The sequence below is a fragment of the Alligator sinensis genome, unplaced genomic scaffold (genome assembly GCF_000455745.1).
Source record: "Alligator sinensis unplaced genomic scaffold, ASM45574v1 scaffold487_1, whole genome shotgun sequence".
Taxonomy (NCBI): Eukaryota; Metazoa; Chordata; order Crocodylia; family Alligatoridae; genus Alligator; species Alligator sinensis.
In genome coordinates, this window is record NW_005842301.1 from 744,811 (window position 1) to 763,063 (window position 18,253).

The 18,253-nt window shown below is 44.3% G+C and overlaps 1 protein-coding gene across 2 annotated transcripts in view; it reads right to left on the reverse strand.

Annotated features, from left to right (window-relative positions):
- POC1A (POC1 centriolar protein A) overlaps positions 1–18,253 on the reverse strand; it is a 122,880-nt gene that overhangs the window by 74,836 nt on the left and 29,791 nt on the right. For both annotated transcript variants that reach the window (XM_006028262.3, XM_014522096.2), the window contains exon 7: positions 17,689–17,757. In XM_006028262.3, coding sequence (XP_006028324.2) covers positions 17,689–17,757 — 69 coding nt within the window. The remainder of the gene's footprint in view (positions 1–17,688; positions 17,758–18,253) is intronic.

Sequence of the window (18,253 nt, forward strand, 5' to 3'; positions counted from 1 at the left end):
GCGCAGCCGGTGCCTGCAGCACCATGTCAACCCCGGGCATGGCACCGGCAGGCTGGTTGGGCCCCAGGTTAACCCTGGCCTGGCCCCATGGCCTCTATTGTTATTGTTATGTTATAGCCCAGGGATTTATGTTTATGTTGTTATTTGTATTGGTGGTTCAGGGTGAAGCTATAAGGGGAGGTGGAGGCTTCATTAGTGCCCAAAGTGGGGCACACAATTACGGAGAGCCCAGCACCAGAGGGGTGTAGCTATAGGGGTCAGAGAGCCCAGTGATGAAAGGAGACTGATTAGAGCTAGTGCCTCAAAGCTGGGCTTGACACAGTGGGTCTAGGCTGGGATGGGCAATTATTTCAGGCGGAGGGCCGCTTACCGAGTTTTGGCAAGCTGTCGAGGACGGCATGTATAGCCCTGCCCCTTGACAGGTGCTCTGCTCCCCATCTTGGGACTGGAAGTCCCTCCTTCTAATTCCCTCCGTTTGCCTCCAGAAATACTCCTTTCAGCAAGGGGTTTTGCCATCTCAGAACCTGAAAAATGCCAATTATATTCTAAAAAAAAAAATCAAACATCTACAACATGTACTTCAAGAGGGATGCAGATCATAAGTATGGGAGTTTTGAGGAGAAGCGCGAGGTGGGCAGCCTCCCTACTTATGATTTTCACCAACAACACATGACAGGCAAGATAAGAAGGTGGCCACAGGGCACAGCTGGCATGGTCATGGAGCTGTAGGGGCATCACAGCAATCCCTGGGGACCCCGCACCATGACAGGTATAATACTGTTTGAGAATGAGGTTTTTTTGAAAAGTGTGTGGGATGTGTTTATGATGAGTGTCATCAGGGTAGTCATGACTGCCTTACCTGGTTAGATGAAGATGCTAACCAGACAATTCAGGAACTTTGTGATGAGCTGTGTATGGAATGGGTTTTAAGTGGCATGATTGCAATTGGATATACAATGAAATGTTTATGAATTACTGATAAGGTTTAGCTCGGGATGTAGAGTTTTTAAATAGAGTGCATTTTTCTGAAGACCCTAACACCACTCTTTATGGTTTGATCACGAGAAGATAAGCCTCTACTATCCTATACTGAATGCTTAATTGTCACTAGAAATTCTAAAACCCTGTTTAACAAAAGGGTTTAGCAAAACAGATAACAGAGATACAGAAAAAAATAAAAAGCATTCACACCAGGGGGTATATGCTATTCTGTGTGACAGGCGACATACCTGGAGGCAGGTGGGTGGGGTTTGAAGAGATAAGATAATGGAGATAAACATTTAACTTTACTGAAATACTGAAAACACTTTTTTAAATGGTAAATTTAGTTTAAAACAGAGTTTAGTATATGCATATTTGGAGATACAGGGTTTTAACTTAGGGAAAAAAAACTTTAAAATGGTAACTATCTTTTGAAAGATAAGTGTTTGGTACTTACTGGAAATAAAGACAAATTTAAAAAGCATTCACACCAGAGACTGCTCTTTTGTGTGACAGGGTCTGTCATTGGAGAGGGGGGTGTGCACACACATGCACACACTGTTAACATACAGCTTGAGGTTTTAGTTTTGCTAAGGTGTTTCTAAAGCGTAGGCCTCTTTCAGACTTGTGGTGTGTATATGTGCACAGCCAAGCACTAAGAAGTCAGGAAATGCTTCTAGGAATCACTTCATGTGCACTGTACTGAAGGATGCATAGTGCATTTGCTGCTGCTTCCCAACTGAAATATTCCATACATTTTTTTGTAAATTGATTAGCACATGTGAAAGGTATACACATCCATTTCACAAACTTCTATTTACATATGATGAGATGACAGCTCAGCATACATTTGGGTCAGTGACCCCAAGGTATCTTCTGTATGTATGCAAGTAATTTCAAGTGGCTCTTTTCCAGAAACATGCCTCATCAAATGACACATGTAGGAAAAGTTATTATTTGCTCTTTAAAATACAGTATTACAAATAATATAACATAAGTGAATGGCAGCAAATATTTTATTTTTAGTGCTGAGAAAAGTTACAAAACCTGTTACATGTGACATCTTTCAGAAATTACATCCAGGCATGTGTTGTTCTCTGTGTGTGGGCATATACATACACCCAGTGTCATGAACAACTGCAAATTGTGACAGCTTGTACACCTAGGAGTATTTCCTGACTAAGCGCTTGACTTTGCACATAAATAGCATTCAATGCTTTTTTTTTCCCCCTGTGCAAGGTTACTGTTCCAGTTTTAAGGTATTTTAATCAAATATAGAGAATATGCAATCTTGTCAAAATATTATGAGCACTGCATTTCATTTGCTGGTAGCTGATTCAATTTTAAATGTAGCATATCACTGCCATATTAACACAAGCTTTTATTTTAATTTCTCTGAACCAAAGTAATGTTCTCATATGCAAATAACACACAAAACTACAGGTAAACTAAAATATTCTTAGTGGATTCTGGGCCAACACGGTGGTCTGGGCCAGATAGGTCATGCCTATACCATGTGGTCTAGGGTGGGCCTTGCAATATGTGGGCCAGACTCTGGGGGCTTGAACGGGTGGCCCTTCTGATGTCATGGGCCATATGACCAGAGGCAGAGGCAGGATTCCTGTCATACACCATGCAACTAGGGGCAGGGGCAGGTTTTCTGATATCATGCATCATGTGACAGGGTAGGGAGCAGGGTTTCTGATGTTAAGGGACAGAGGGCAGGGTTCTGATGTCACATGTCATGTAACAGGGTCAAGGGGAAGGCAAATGGTGACTGGGGGTGGGGATTCTGATGTCACATATCTTATAAGGGGAACATGGGAGGGCCTTCTGGTGTCATACTATGTGACTGGAGGCTGGGGGTAGGACTTCCAGTTCAGAAATGGTGGCCCTAAGATGGCGGAAGGGGGCAGAACACCTGTCAAGTTGATGAGCATGGTGTCTTTTATACTACTAGCATTGCAAGAACCCTCCTGAACACTCTTCTTCCACTTGCTGAAGAGCTACTCCCAGAATCTTACTGTGGGTTTACGGCACTAAGAGGCATAACTGACATGACTTCACAGCTTGCCAGCTGCAGGAGAAATGCCAGGAACAACAAACTTCTCTACATGGCCATCTCTGACCTCACGAAAGCCTTAGACTCTGTCAACCGAGAAGTACTGTGGAGGACTGTCACCATTCTTTGCCTGCTCCATGACAGTATGTGAGCAGTGGTTCTCAGTAACGGATCTATCACAGATCCTTTTGAGGTCAAGACAGGATTTAAGCAAGACTGTCATCACTCCAACACTCTACTGGGTATTCCTTACCACAATGCTACATCTGACCACCAACAAGCTTCCAATCAGGGTGGAGCTAAATTACCGAAAGGATAGTAAACTGTTTAATCTCAGCTAATTCAGAGCCAAAACCAAGCTCACCCCAATGTCAATGATCAAGTTCCAGTACGCTAATTATGCTGTAGTCTGTGCTTACTCAGAAGCAGATCTCCAGGCAAATTGTCAACATCTTTACTGAGACATACAAGAACCTAACATTCAGAAGACTAAGGTCTTCCATCAACAAGCTCTTAATGAGCAATCCCCAGCTCTGGTAATTCCCATTTATGGTGAGACTCTGGAGAGCATTGAGTATTTCCTATACCTCAGAAGCCCCCTCTTGCAGAAGGCTGACATAGATGAAGAAATCATACTTCACCTCAAATATGTAAGCACAGTCTTTGGACCCCTGAGGAAATGGGTTTTCAAAGACCACAACATCAGATCTGAAACCAAGGTCATGGTTTATCAAGCATTTGTGATCCCCACCTTACTGTACGCAGCTGAGATGCAAGCAACTTACAGGAGACACCCTCAAGTTGTTGGAGAAGTACCATCAATGCTACCTGTGGAAGATCCTTCAAATTCAGTAGGAAGATAGACACACCAACATTAGCATCTTCTCTCAAGCAAACACCACGAGCACCAAGGCAATGATCATTTGACATCAGATGTCTAACTCCAGACTACTGAAGCAAGTTTTATTCTCCAAGCTTGGGCAAGGCATACGCTCAAGAGGAAGGCAAAGAAAGTACTTCAAAGACATCTTCAAAGCAGACTTTAAAAAAATGCAACATTGACATCAACTCATGGGAGACTATTGCCCAGGACCATCCCAAGAATCTCAGTACTTTGAAATCTTATGATGACAACACTAGACGGAAGAGTAGGAGTGACAGAAACAGCATGTCATGGACTGAATCAAGAATCCGGAGCCACCCACCCCACAAAGAAACACATTCAGAATTGCAGGAGAGCCCGTCAATTTCAGATCCGTTAAGACAATCATGGAAGACAATCATTCTAGACTGCAAGGGATTATGAAAGAACCAGCAACTGTTTAAATCTAGCTACCATGAGTAACAAGAACACTGAAGACACAGCAACACAGACTTTGCCTAGCAACAAAAATTTGTACCAGAATCCCCAGTAGACTCAAATTGCCTGTACTCAAGTCTGAGGATTGGTGATATAGTGGTAGTTATCTATCCTATCTAGTTTAAATCTATGCTATATATGCCTGTGTTGTGACTATGCACAGAACTACTCACAGTAAAAAGTTAAACATGAATACAATTTGTTGAAGGACCAAGTCAGAAATATATATATTTTAATTATTTCATAAATAGCTTTTCAATTCTAACCCCTTCTCTAAACTTCCATAAAATATTTTAATCCAACTCCATTTATTTATTTTGTATACATAAAAATCTGGAGATGACCATTTAATCAGACTTAGTCAGAGAAGACAAAATAAATTAGTAGGTCTTCAATTTTCAATTTCATATATGCAGAAGTGTGTGGGGGGAGGGAGGAGTTATATAGCATGCACATTACTTTATGAGGTCTTATTTCTTCCTCCTTGCACTGTCTCAATAACATTTTTTAAATACCTTTTCTGCTGAGGGCAAGTGCAGAAAAATCTCAACCAAAGAGGATTTTTTAGAAAGGCATGAACTTGAGTGTTCTAAACGCAGGTTGCTAGCAATAAATTGAGAACTTACTAAGCCATGTTGTAAATGACCTTTCGGGAAAAAAAGCTAATTACTATCAACCAATTTCTCAGCTTAACAGGAACATTAAAACATTTTTAGATATGGAAAAATGTTAAAACTGTTACAAATAAGGAGTGGAATCTGAGAGAACATCAGGAATCTTAGATAAAATGTGTTTATATTCATAAAAGTTATGTAAATATTATTAAGTTACATTAGTAAAGTGTAGTTATATCATTATTATAATTAATATTTGCCCATATTGTTATAATACAGATATCTTAATAGGTTATTAATAATTATGTATAATTATATATAGACAACAATCTACTATTTAGTAATGTTATATATTATGCATACACTATGTTATATCTATAAAATACTAACACCTATAAACATGCATTAAAATGTTAGTATGTAATCAATATCTATACATAGCAGAGCATGTGTTAACATGCAATATTGAGTCAAGAACAAAATAAAATAAATCCAACAAGGCTAAGGAGTGTTTTCAGTTAAAATACCTCAACATACAGATTCCTCTGGAAGTCATCCAGTTATGTAATGGAGAAGAATAGTTAATACCATACCCCCTCTGCATTACTTAAATTGTAAATCGAGTAAGAGAGATTTAAAATGACTTGCATGCTATTCAAAAGTGAAAGGTTTTTTTAGTAAGCATCTTAGTTTTTTTGCTATTTTTAAATAACCTCTTTCGCTACCCCACAACTTCCAAAAAGAGCATATCAACCAAAAAGAAAGCCACACAACAGCCAGCCTGTTATTCCTTTAAAAAAGGAACACCAAAGTATGCAAATACTTCAATAGCAACATTAAGTATACAAACCTTAGTAAGGTGACATCCAAATGTTCTTTAATTACAAGACACAAAGAAAAAAGGAAGATAAGCTGTTCCTGCTCCTTGAGAGATGCTATTCAATAGTTTTAAAAAAATTGTTTGAAAAAAAGAACATTCTCTGTGAGCAGTGGGGAGACAGACACAGTACCATGAGCTGCAAGAGGAGATTTTTTTCCTCCTCCTCGATGGTATCTAATTGAGCCATGAAATGCAAGTCACAAAACAGAACGAACTACTTTAAAATGATCCAGATTTTCATTATCAAATAACCCCAAATTTATGTAGAGAAGCAGAAAAATATTCAGAAGCTTCATAAAAAAAACTTTAAAATATGGATTATAGACTGGGATAAAGAGCAACAGAAAGAAAGTATGCATACCCGTTATGCAATCTCTCAGGGTGCAGACAGACATAACACCTAAATTGTTCCAAGAACATCACTAATTGGGTAATCTAGCAGGCCTAGGGTTTGCTTGGGCAGGGTACTGTCTCTTGGCAGCCTGCCGTGACCTGCTTCACTCTCTGGTACCCTAATGATGTCTCTCCTCTTTCTTGCCGTGCCTTGTAACAAGTAATAAAAGCTGGGAGGCAGTCTTAAAGTATCCAGGCAAATACTCTAGGCACCTTTCAATGGCCTCTGCAGAATTCTCTGGATCTTTTGTAGCAACCTCCACACAGAATTCTGCCACAGGCAAACTCCACGGTGTTACCCACTTCCAGGGCAGGCTCAGTAACCTCCCCAACACCCTACAGCTGCCTCATGCCTTGCTTTACAAACAAGCAAAAGCTTCCTGTCCCAGGGGGACACAAACAGAGGTCTCGGGAACCCCTCCCATGGCAAGACCTGAGGCTGGGGTAAGCTCCCAAAAAAGAAAACCAAAAGCTGTAAGGAGAGGGCTTTGGCAGGAAAAGCCGCGCCGTGCCAAGAAGAGCTGCCAGCGCAGTTCATCAGCTGCTTTTATTTGCAGCTGGGAGTGACGCCAGCAGATGACGTCATCAAAAACTGCCACCCGGCAGATTTAAAAGCTGGCGGGGGCAACAGCTACACCAGGGATAGAGGGTGAAGCTGCCCCCCAGGCTGCAGGATCACTGGAGAAGGGGATCTGCAGGAGTCCAGACGGGGACCCAACAAAAGGGTCCCAGCTGTCTTAAAAGGGTAAACACCCGGCTCGGCAGGACAGCCGAGCCAAGGAGGACGGCGTCGAGGGATCCTGACGACCACAGGAGCCGGACATGCAAGTGGGGTGAGCTGTGGTCTGAACCACTACTGTCCCTTTCTTTTTCTCCTTTTTCTTTCTTTTCTTGGTTTACAGTAGTACCTCGAAGGGCACTCAGAGCCCGAACTGGGGAAGCATCCCCAATTGACCCGAAGGGTCAAGAAGAAGAGTGGAAACAGCCTCAGCGAACCTGGCAGCTCAGAAATAGGGCCAAGGTGGAGGTTGAGGCAGGACCAGTCCCATACCCCGTAAACACCCAGGGAGAAGAAAGACACTGAGGGATGGGCAAGAGGGGACAAGAGCAGGAGCGAACACCAAGAAGACAAGCCGGTGACCCATCACCTGGTCGTCCTGAAGGCTGGCATATGGCTGGGGTATAGGGGAGGCAGAGACCCAAGAACGCCTGCAAGGGGCAGCGCCCAGTTGGCGAGTTTCCGTGAGGGAGAATCCAGCTACTGAACAGAAGATTAAGTCATGGCAGATGTGTGTCGGGGCCTCCCTCAGGAGGGAACACAGCCCAACATCCAAGTCTTGGGGACATGCCCTGAGTTCTTAACTGGGCGTGTGCTCCAAGGCTGCTAGAGAATGCCTATACCAAACTAGACGGGTGCACTTCCTTAAACCTAAACATAAAACTACTTAGTTTCCTACTGGTCCCTCTCTTTAATCTTTCTCCAGATCCTTCCATTTGCGTAATGTGTACCAATCTGAGACTCCCTCCAAGAAGTCAGGCTTATATTACCCTTCAGTCACTTGCTCTCTGATTCTCAGGACTAGGTCCTGAGGTTTCCCATTAACCAAGCTGCAGGCTTTCTGCTTTGCAGCTTGCCTCCCTACAAGCAGGCTCACAGCTCTGCAGTCAGCTTCTCTAAGCTGCCCTCTACACTGTCTTAGCTCTGCTGCCTACTCTCAGTAACAGAGTTCAGGGCCTCCATTACAGGTACCAAACAGAAGCGTCCAAACACACACATACTGCTAAGGGTTCCAAGTAGAACGGTCATCTTTCATAGATTGTAAGGCTGGAAGGGACCTCGGAAGATCTTCAGGTCCAGCCCCCTGCACCAGGCAGGAAAGACAACTGAGGTCAGGGGACCCCAGCAAGGTGACTGTCCAGTCTCCTCTTGAAGATTTGCAGGATAGGCAAATGCACCACCTCTGAAGGGAGCTTATTCCACAGTCTGGATACTTTAACTGTGAAGAAGTTTTTCCTAATGTTGAGCCTGAAACGGTCTTCTAGGTGTTTGTGGCATTACTCCTGGTTTTCCTCAAGGGTGGCCTGGTAAACAGTTGTTCACCAAGCCCTTGATGTATTCCCCTGATGTAGCAGTAAGCTGCTACCAGAGTCCCCTCTCAGCCTTCTCTTTTTCAGGCTGAAGAGTCCTCAGTCCCTCAGCCTTTCCTTGTATGGCTTGCCATGCAAGTCTCTGATCATACGGGTGGCCCCACTCTGGACTCTCTCTCAAGTTTTACTACATCTATGAATCTATGAAAGGACATTAGGGGCTGGAAGGGACCTTGCGAGATTGAGTCCAGTCCCCCTGCCATAGGCAGGAAGTCTGCTGGGGTCAAATGATCCCAGCAAGATAAACATCCAGACACCTTTGAATGAGTTCAGAGTAGGTGCTTTCACCATCTCTGGGGGGAGTCTATTCCAGACCCTGGACAGATGGATTGTAAAGAAGTTTTTTCTTCTGTCCAGTCTAAATCAGCCTTTCAGGAGTTTGTGGCCATTAGATGTTGTTATCCCTTGGGAAGCCCTGGTAAACAACTGTTCTCCCAAGTCCTGATGCACACCCCCCCCCCCTTATATACTTGTAGGCTGCCACAAAATCCCCCCTGAGCCTTCTCTTCCACAGGCTGAAGAGTCCCAAGTCCCTCAGCCTCTCCTTGTAAGGCTTGCCATCTTGGCCTTTGATCATATGAATGGCTCTCCTTTGGACTTTCTCTAGCTTATCCACGTCCCTTCTGAAGTGGGAGGTCCAAAACTGGAGCACAGCAGTCCAGCTGTGGCCTCACTAAGGCCGAGTAAAGCGGGAGGATGACATCCCTGGTTTTACTTGAGATGCATCGATGGATGCATGCCAGTGTTTGGTTTGCTTTCCCAGCCATGGTATTGCATTGGTGACTCATGTTCATCCTGTGGTTGATCAAAACCCCCAAGTCTCTTTCAGTCATGGTGCTAGCGAGCATAGCACTGCCGAGCCTGCAAGTATACTGCTGGTTCTTCCTCTCAAGGTGGAGCACCCTGCACTTCTCTACGTTGAAGACCACTGGGTTTTGGTCCACCCACCTTGCGAGTGTGTCCAGGTCAGCCTGTATCCCCAGCCTGTCTTCCAGTGTGACCGCCATAGTTTAGTGTCATCCGCAAACTTTGCCAGTCCACATCCGATCCCTGAATCCAGATAATTAATGAAGATGTGTGTAACAGGGGGTCTACTCGGGGCCAATCTCCATGGCCCGCCCACCTGTTCTTGGGCCAACCACCCGCCTTCTCACCCGCCATGCCTTGATGTTAATTGATTAATTAATATATATGTCAATTAAGCAGGAGGCTGCTCATTTTGCTGCCCCGATGCCAAGGGGCGCTCTCTGTGGCTCCTTTCCTCCCCTACACCACAGCCCAAGCCTTGCAGATGGCATCTAGGTGTTCTCGTTGTCACCGGACCCCACACTGGGCCCCCAGAATCCTCCTAACAGGACCCCTCCACTATCCTGCCTTCATTCAGGCTACCTAGCTCCCTGAAACTATTTTCCCCTCTCAGGTGTGGTCCCCCCGGGACCTTTGGCTACCAGCCCTGGCCCACCTCCAGGCCAGTCGGGACCCCAGGCCCCTGGTTCTTGGGTGTCCCTCGCGGTGGGCCCCTGGCCCTTTTGACCGTCCTGGTCCTGGCCCCAGCATGGGCCAGTCAAGGGTACTCTCTCAATCAGGTTGAGTCTTTAGCCCCTCACTCTCTCCAGGGGTCTGCCCTCTGGGTCCTTCACACAAACGGGGTTACCCACCCGGTGGTGGGGGCTAGGGGTTAAGGCGCCCCGACCCGCCTTTCACCGGGGTGGTAACTGACCTGGCATTTCCTGGGGGCTCCCGCACCACTGAGAGCCCCACCAAGCCACCCACTCCCAGCAGGGTGCAGTTTTAGGTCATGCCCAGGACCAGGAGCCTCCTGACCATCCCCTACAGCTCCTCCCTTACCTCCAGATGTAGATCTGCAGCCCTCCGGCCAAGCAATGTTGTTGCCCTCCAGCAGCTGAACTGCCCTGTTTATATAGACAACCCCTAACTCAAAATGGCTGCCCTCATCAGGCACCTGGTGGCTGCCAGCTCCAGGCCCTTAAAGTGACAGACACACACGGTGCCCTGCCACAATGTGAAGAGTACTGGCCTGAGTACTGAGTCCTAAGGGACACCACTGGTCACCTTGCGCCACGTTGGTTTGCTCCCATCAACTAGTACTCTTTGGGTCCCACCCCAGAGCCAGTTTCCCAGCCATCGGACTGTGAGATGGTTGAGGCCACAGCTCCCCAGCTTAAACATAAAAATATCATGGGAGACCAACTCAAAGGCTTTCTTGAAATCCACATATATGATATCAACCTCGTCTCCCTTGTCCAGGCAATGTGTCACCTGGTCATAGAAGGAGACAAAGTTAGTCAGGCAAGACCTGCCAGTAACAAAGCCATGTTGGCTGGCATTCAAAAGCTTGCCTTCCATTAGCTTGTTGCTGATGGAGCCCTTGATGATTTTCTACAAGATCTTTCCAGGGATGGATGTCAGACTGATTGGCCTGTAATTCCCTGGATCTTCCTTCCTTGAAGATCAGGACCATGTTGGCTCTTTTCCAGTCTTCCAGAACTTCTCCTGAGCACCACAAATTTTCAAATATCTTTGCCATAGGGTGAGCTATGATGTCCGCCAGCTCCTTCAACACTCTCGGGTGCATTTCGTCTGGGTCCGCGGACTTATGGATGTCTAGCTTCTCAAGGTGTTCCCTCATCTGATCTACATTAATTGTGGACCAATTTCCCACTCCTTGGGTGTTTTGCATCCTGTATGACAGTGTGACCCCCTTGGGTGGGTAGAAAACTGATGCAAAGTAATCATTTAGGAGATTGGCCTTTTCTTGGGCATCAGTCTTCAGCTGCCCCATTTAATCTCCAATGTTGCCTTTGTTCTTTCTCTGACTTCCCACATATCTGAAGAAGGGGTTTTTGTTGTCCTTGATTCCCATGGCTAGCTTGAGTTCTGTTTCTGCCTTGGCTTTTCTGGACCACTCTCTACATGTGCTGGCTAGTGCCGAGTAGTCCTCCTTGGTGATGCTTCCCATTTTCCATCTTTTAAGTTTCAGGAGGTCCAATAGTTCCCTGTTTAGCCAAGGGGGCTTCCCTGCCTGCTGACTGCATTTTTTGCGGGACGGGATAGACTTCCCTTGTGCGTCAAGGATTGTATTCTTAAGGAATAACCATTCCTCGTGGACTGCCCTTTCTATGGGGGTAAGGCCTCTTAGTGCCTGACTAACCAATCTCCTAAGTTTGTGAAAGTCAGCCTTCACAAAAAGTTGAGGATTTCTGTTTTACTGAGGGATTTGCTCGCCCTGTGTTAGACATAGAAAGTGATCAGTTCATGGTTGCGGTCACCAAGCTTCCCCTTGATCCTGAGATCACTCACCAGATCATCCCCTTTGGCCAGAACCAGATATAGCAGTGCATCTCCCCTAGTTGGCCCGTAGACCTCTTGCATTAGGTAGAGGCCACCAATGCAAGCAAAAAAGCTATGCAACTGGTCAGATTTGGCCATATGCTCTTCCCACAAGATGTCAGGGAGGCTGAAGTCCCCCATGATGATCATGTGTCAGGAGCATGCGGCCTCAGCCAGTTCCTTATTGAATTCGCGGTCCAGTTCTTCTTGGTGAAGAGGTCTGTAATAGACTCCTATGAGTATATCTTCTTCCCCATGTTCTCCCCATATTTTTACCCAGAGGGTCTCAAGACATCCTTCATGGTTCGTGAACACAGTTTGGAGGGAAATGTACTGATCCTTGATGTAGAGAGCTACCCCCGCAACCCCTCTTTCCAACATGGTCCCTCCTGTACATACCAACAGACCAGTCATAGGTGGAGTCCCACCAGGTCTCCATTATCCCTACGAGATTGTAACCTTTATCACATAAAAGAAGGGCCAGTTCCTTCCTCTTGCTTGTGTCACAAGCTCCTGGTGTTTGTGTACAGCCAGTTGAGTCTGCCATGGGAGGCCCTAGGCTTCCTTATGTGATGGTTCTGTGACCTTTCCTAGGGCTATGGTAGGAGTGGGTTCCCTTAGGCTACCTAAGTTATTTCTACTGTGGTTGACATGACCTGGGCTACTACTGTTAATTGACCGCCTGTCCCGCAGCTATCTTAGTTTAAAGGCCTGTTAAAGTGCAGTGCCCAGAAATGGATGCAGTACTCCAGCTGAGGTCTCACCAATGCTGAGTAGAGCAGAAGAATCACTTCCTTGATTTTGCTGGAGATGCATCGATTGATACATGCCAGAGTATTATTTCCCCTGCTGGCTACAGCGTTGCACTGCCGGTTCATAGTCATACTGTGGTCTATTATTGCCCCAGGTCCCTTTCATTCATGGTGCTGGTCAGTTTGGCACCGCCAAGCCTGCAGGTGTGTAGGGGGTTGTTCGCTCCAGGTAGAGCACTTTACATTTCTCAATGTTGAACTTCATCTGGTTCCAATGCACCCAACTTGCTAGCCTGTCTAGATCCGCCCTGTATCTCTAGCCTATCTTCATGCGTGACTACACTTCCCCATAACTTGTTGTTATCTGTGAACTTGGCCAGTGAGATCTTCACCCCCACATCTAAATCATTGATAAAGATGTTGAAAAGTACTGGACCAAGCACTGACCCCCATGGGACACCACTGGCCACTTCTCATCAGGATGACAAGGGTTTGCACTGTTGCTCATACGCCACCAGGGAGCGGTAGAGTACCCAGACTATCATGTCTTCCAGTAGTTAGTGCTCAGAGTTTCCCTAGCATCCACTACAGGAGGAGAAAGACCCAGATTGGCTGGATGCCAATTAAGAGGAAGGTGTCATTGTACACAACTGCAGTTTTCTGTTCCCCCTTCTCAAAAACACTGAGTTAAAAAAAGGCCAAGTTTAATAACAAATACTGTTACATTTTACCAAAATCTGTGCAATTGATGAGGGGTAAACAGGTTGATGGCTTAGAAAATGGTATTTAAAGGTTTGCTTTTTGGGAATTAGCACATAGGTATATGCATTAGAATGGTTCAGGATGGACAGCAGGGGTTAACTGATTTCCAAGAGTCTGGGTCACATACTTTCACACAACCTTGGAAGCAGACAGGCTAACACAACAGGCTAACAAGGACAGAGTCTGGATAACAGAGGAGGACATGCACTACACTGCCCATAACATGAGATAAGGTGGCACCTGCTCACAAGGCCAAAGAGGGAGGCCTAGAATTACTATTTTGGGAAGGGTGATGGGATTGGAATGTATTGTTAACACAGGATGTAGATGTGCGAGAACAACACAGAGACACCAACCAGCGATAGCTACAGATGAAGTCAGCAGGAGGGAAGGAGAACACAAAAGCAGAGACTTGGGAGGAGTAACAAAGGATCCCTCCGCCCAGGTCCCTCCTCCTCCCCAAGAGGGTCCCCGTCAAGGGTCCCTGAGGCCACCATGGGCAGAGGGTACACCACCAGCCCTTCTCATCCACCCCACTGGTGGGGAGGGGTGTGGGCCTCAGCATCCCACCTCTAGACTGCCGACATCTGACACCTAAGGGAGAGCCTCAGAGTGAAGACTGCATCCTGGCCAGATGTAATTTGACTCTGATGACAGCCCTAGGATTTGGTAGATATATAGAATTGCTCGATTGTTTGTATTGTTTCTTTTCTGTTATCACTGTGCATCAATAAATTCCTCCCCCCCGGAACAAGGCATCTGGGTCCAAAATCCAGAGCCCGCATAGGTAAAAAAGCCTGGACTCTTTACAAAAAAATGGATCTCGCTCTGTAGGGTCCCAAGCTTGTCTAGGGTGGGAGAATAATGGAGGGGTGGAGGGGTTTTCAGGTGCTTCTGATTGACCCCTGCTTGTGGTTTTTGAGAGACTGGGTGCTCCAGGGCCTACCTAAAACCTTTTTTTTTTTTTTTTTTTTTTTTTTTTACTTCTAGGAAGGAAACAAAGAAAGAGGGCCCAAAGTCAAAAAGCTGCTTTTTTCCTGTGATTCTTTATCTGCAGCCTATGGTGTCATTCCATAGAAGCATGTTTTCATTCAAGCCAGCTTGCATTACATTTTCAATTTAAATTTAATTATCTCTTATGTTTTATTACTGCACAAATGTGTTACATCTACTATATCTCCTTTACTTAATTCTTTTAAGAGTTTTTTTTTTTTTTAGTAATACTTTTAAAATAACCCTTGCATCCTTCTTAGTCTTTTGCAAGACCTGCATTGGAAGGTATTTTGTCAATCTCACTTCCCTGCTATGGACCCTGGGTTATGAGGCCGCAGGCTCACTTGGGGCAAGTATACGGTGGAAGAACTGGCCAGTTGCTTCTGGTGCCTAAAGGGCTGGATATCATGTATCCCTATCTTCCTCCCACAACTTTTCAACCTCTGCTCTGAAGCAATTTAAGTCAATCTCATCTTTGTGCTATTGACCCTGCAGCTGCTGGATCCAAAATTCATTTGGGGAGCAGGGTTGGAAATGAAGGGATTTCCAGGTACTCAGGGAATGAAGTAACCCCCTGCCCATGGTGCCCAGGGGCTTGGGTACCCCCCAGAGCCTCTCACTATCCCTCCTAAGATCTTCACTTTTTTTTGCAAGACCAGTTCTAAAAGTCACCTGCTGGGTCCATAGCAGGAAGGTAAAATTGACAAAATGGCTTTTAGGGCAGATGTTGACAAGTCATAGAATTCCTGGGGGGACCCCAGAGTACCTACAGGAACCATCAGAAGAAGGCTATACAGCTCTCCTAGCACCTGACAACTTCCAATTCTAAGCCCTCCAACCCAAATGAGCCTGGGACCCTGCAAAGCAGGGGTCTAAGGACTGTGGTGTCTGTAAACCAGATCCAGCCCATGGTACTGTCATCCACTCAGTGGGGTTCCCCACAGGTCCATGGAGAGCTCCAAGAGCCATGGCCCCAAGTGCTAATGATGAGAGGAACTTTTAGTCCACTGGACAGTCCCCCTGCTTAAGTTGTTATAGTTGCTGATTGAGTATGTAAGATCTTCTACTGCACATGTGTAGTAGTCAGTTCAGATTATTCTAGCAAGAGTGAATTCTTGCCTTTTGCTGACAAAAGTGACCTAGTCTTGCTGTGGAGCATGCATAGTGGTGAATATCTACTTGCTGAGTGCAAGGCATGGTGCTATGTGCAATAGTGCGGTAGCATATGCACACATTTGATTAGACAGGATATGGTCCAAGCGAGTGTTTGATACAAAATTTGATGATGGAAATTGTTGCAGCCTGCATGAGGAGGTGAATTTGATTGGACAATATATGTTCCAAGGGTGTACTTGATACAAAACTTGATGATGAACAGGCTAGAGTCTGAAGTGAGAGAATGAGTAAGATGGGGTGATCTGGGGGGATAACAGTCTGAGTTTAGCTTGTATATAAGTATAGGAGGGGGTTTCTGCTCCAGAGAGGGAGGTTGTGATCAGTGAGGTGTGCTGATTCTGTTGCAGTCATGGGTGGTAATGAAGTGAGCTCCTGGAGAATCATATCTGGACATAGTTCTTCTCTAATCGAGCCCTTGGTAATTTTTCTGCATAATATTCCTAGAGCCACAAGAATCACAGCTTGTGGTAAAATATCACCCTGACCCCAATACCGGGACGGTGGACTTAGCCTCTGCTTTTGTTCAGGAAGCCCAGAGAAAGCAAAGCTAAGGATGTGGAAGGCAGGAAGGATAGTGAACATTTACCCGATAGTCTGAAAGAAGTATTTACCAGAGTGGGTCAATGTCTGACTATAAAAAGGTTTGGCATACATAATCTCTGTAACAGCTGACTGTTTGAGAAAGAAAAGACTGTTTTGCACGAGAGGGGGAGTTTGAATTTGTGGGCCAGCAGCCAGAGTTTCGAAACAACGTCAACTTATATCTGTGTTTCTACACTGACAGTTGCTGTGTGACTCTGGTATATGTTAATATAACTTTTTCTTTTACTCTTCTATCCAATTTTATAACTTATATTCTATCTGACAGTATACTTACATTTGGTTTAAACACATACTCAGGAATATATTATTTTGTGCAAACTCTCCTATGAAGCCCAGAAGATATCCAGCCTAAGCTTTAACACTTAGGTTACCTGGCTAAACCTTATGGCTCTCTATCACACTTTTCACCTCAGTATTTTAATAAAGTTGCCTGTCCACCCCAATATAAATTAATCTGTGAACTCTAGTTAAAATATTGATGAGTTAACACTATACAACCCCCCGACCCCCTCCTAAACCTTCACAAATCCCTGCCAGACTCATCCCCCCAACCATACATAGTACCTGAATATATTTCTAAAGTTTCAAATAGTGTTATATTTAGTTTCATTTGTAAAAATAAATAAAAGTAATTAATTTTTCATAATTTTGAATTTTCCTGTGCATAAATTCCCTGGGGTGCATCTAGCTGCTTTAAAACTTTTCCTTTAAAAGTAATAATAGGATTCTACTGGCTTTTACTTTTCCCTTCCAATTATAACTCATGTTGGCAAAGCCAAAGGCTCAGAATTAAATTCCCTAATTTCTACCCTGGAACTTAACAAGAATGTTAAAACCTAGAACAGCATTGTTACACCTTTTATTAATAATCTCATCTATCAAAGCATATTTTCCAGGCTGATTTGGAAGTTGACAAAATAGTCAAGGAAATGCAGAAACAGTATCTAGAAGTGTGTACGTGTGTTAGCCTGTGATTGTCTAGTTCAAGGAAAAATAAAATTAATGTACATAAAGTTCATGAAAGTTCATAAAGCTCATAAAGTTCACATTTGCAGGGGAACTTTGGATTTGTGTACCCTGGCATTTTTCCCCTGAAAAATTGACTTGCCAACTGATAATGAATAAAGGTTATTTTGTTTTTGCTCACTGGCAAACCTACCAAGCGAGTGTTTGATACAAAGTTTGATGATGGAAATTGTTGCAGCCTGCATGAGGAGGTGAATTTGATTGGACAGTATATGCTCCAAGTGTGTACTTGACACAAAACTTGATGATGAACAGGCTGGAGTCTGAAGTGATTGGATGAGTAAGATTGGGTGATTTGGGGGAATTGAAGTAAGATGGGATGTTTTGTTAGGGTTGGAAGAAGTGTCTCTAAAAGTTACAACATCCCAATGAACAAGTGGCTGTATTTCTTTCATCTCTAGACTTCTTTCCTCAACACTACCCATTTTTTAAAAAATTAATATCTTAAAAAGACAAAGAGACCACATAAGGATTCTGTTTCCCAATTTTCTGTATCGTTCTTAGATGACTTTTCTGTTCCATCATCCCTCCCCATTTAAAGCAAGAATCTATAAACCATGATTTTGAGCAGGCAAACAAATACATACCTGTTCATCAGAACCTCCAGATGCAAAAAAATCCCCAGTCCTTGAAAAGGCAACACAGGTAGCTGGCCCCTATTAAAATTAAAAGAAAGATATGTAGGCTGCAACTCTTAAAAGGTTACAAAAGAACAGCAGCATAATTTTAATGCAGTCAAAATTAAAACCTTATTCCTCCCTATAGTTATCTAGGCCAAAGTTTACATGCTATGTGTGTTGGTGCTTCTTTAGAAGTTTCTCACTTTTTATCATTTAAAAATACACAGTATTTCCATTCCTAAAGGATGAATATACTAAATAGTTAAAAGACAAAAGAGTACATTTTCAAAACTGCCCAAGTCTCATGGAAAAGAAAAAAAAAAAACGAAAAACACTCATGCCTAATACACTACAGTGCTTAAACCCAAATTCCTTAAATCAAAGTTTTAAAGGTATAAAATATCTAAACATGCAAATAGGTACTTCATGAGATATTCAAAAGCACCTTAATTAGGCTAAATTCCCAAATACCCAAATTTGTAGCAGCCAAGATAGGACTAGCCAAGTGATTTCAAGCTAAGACAGTATTAGG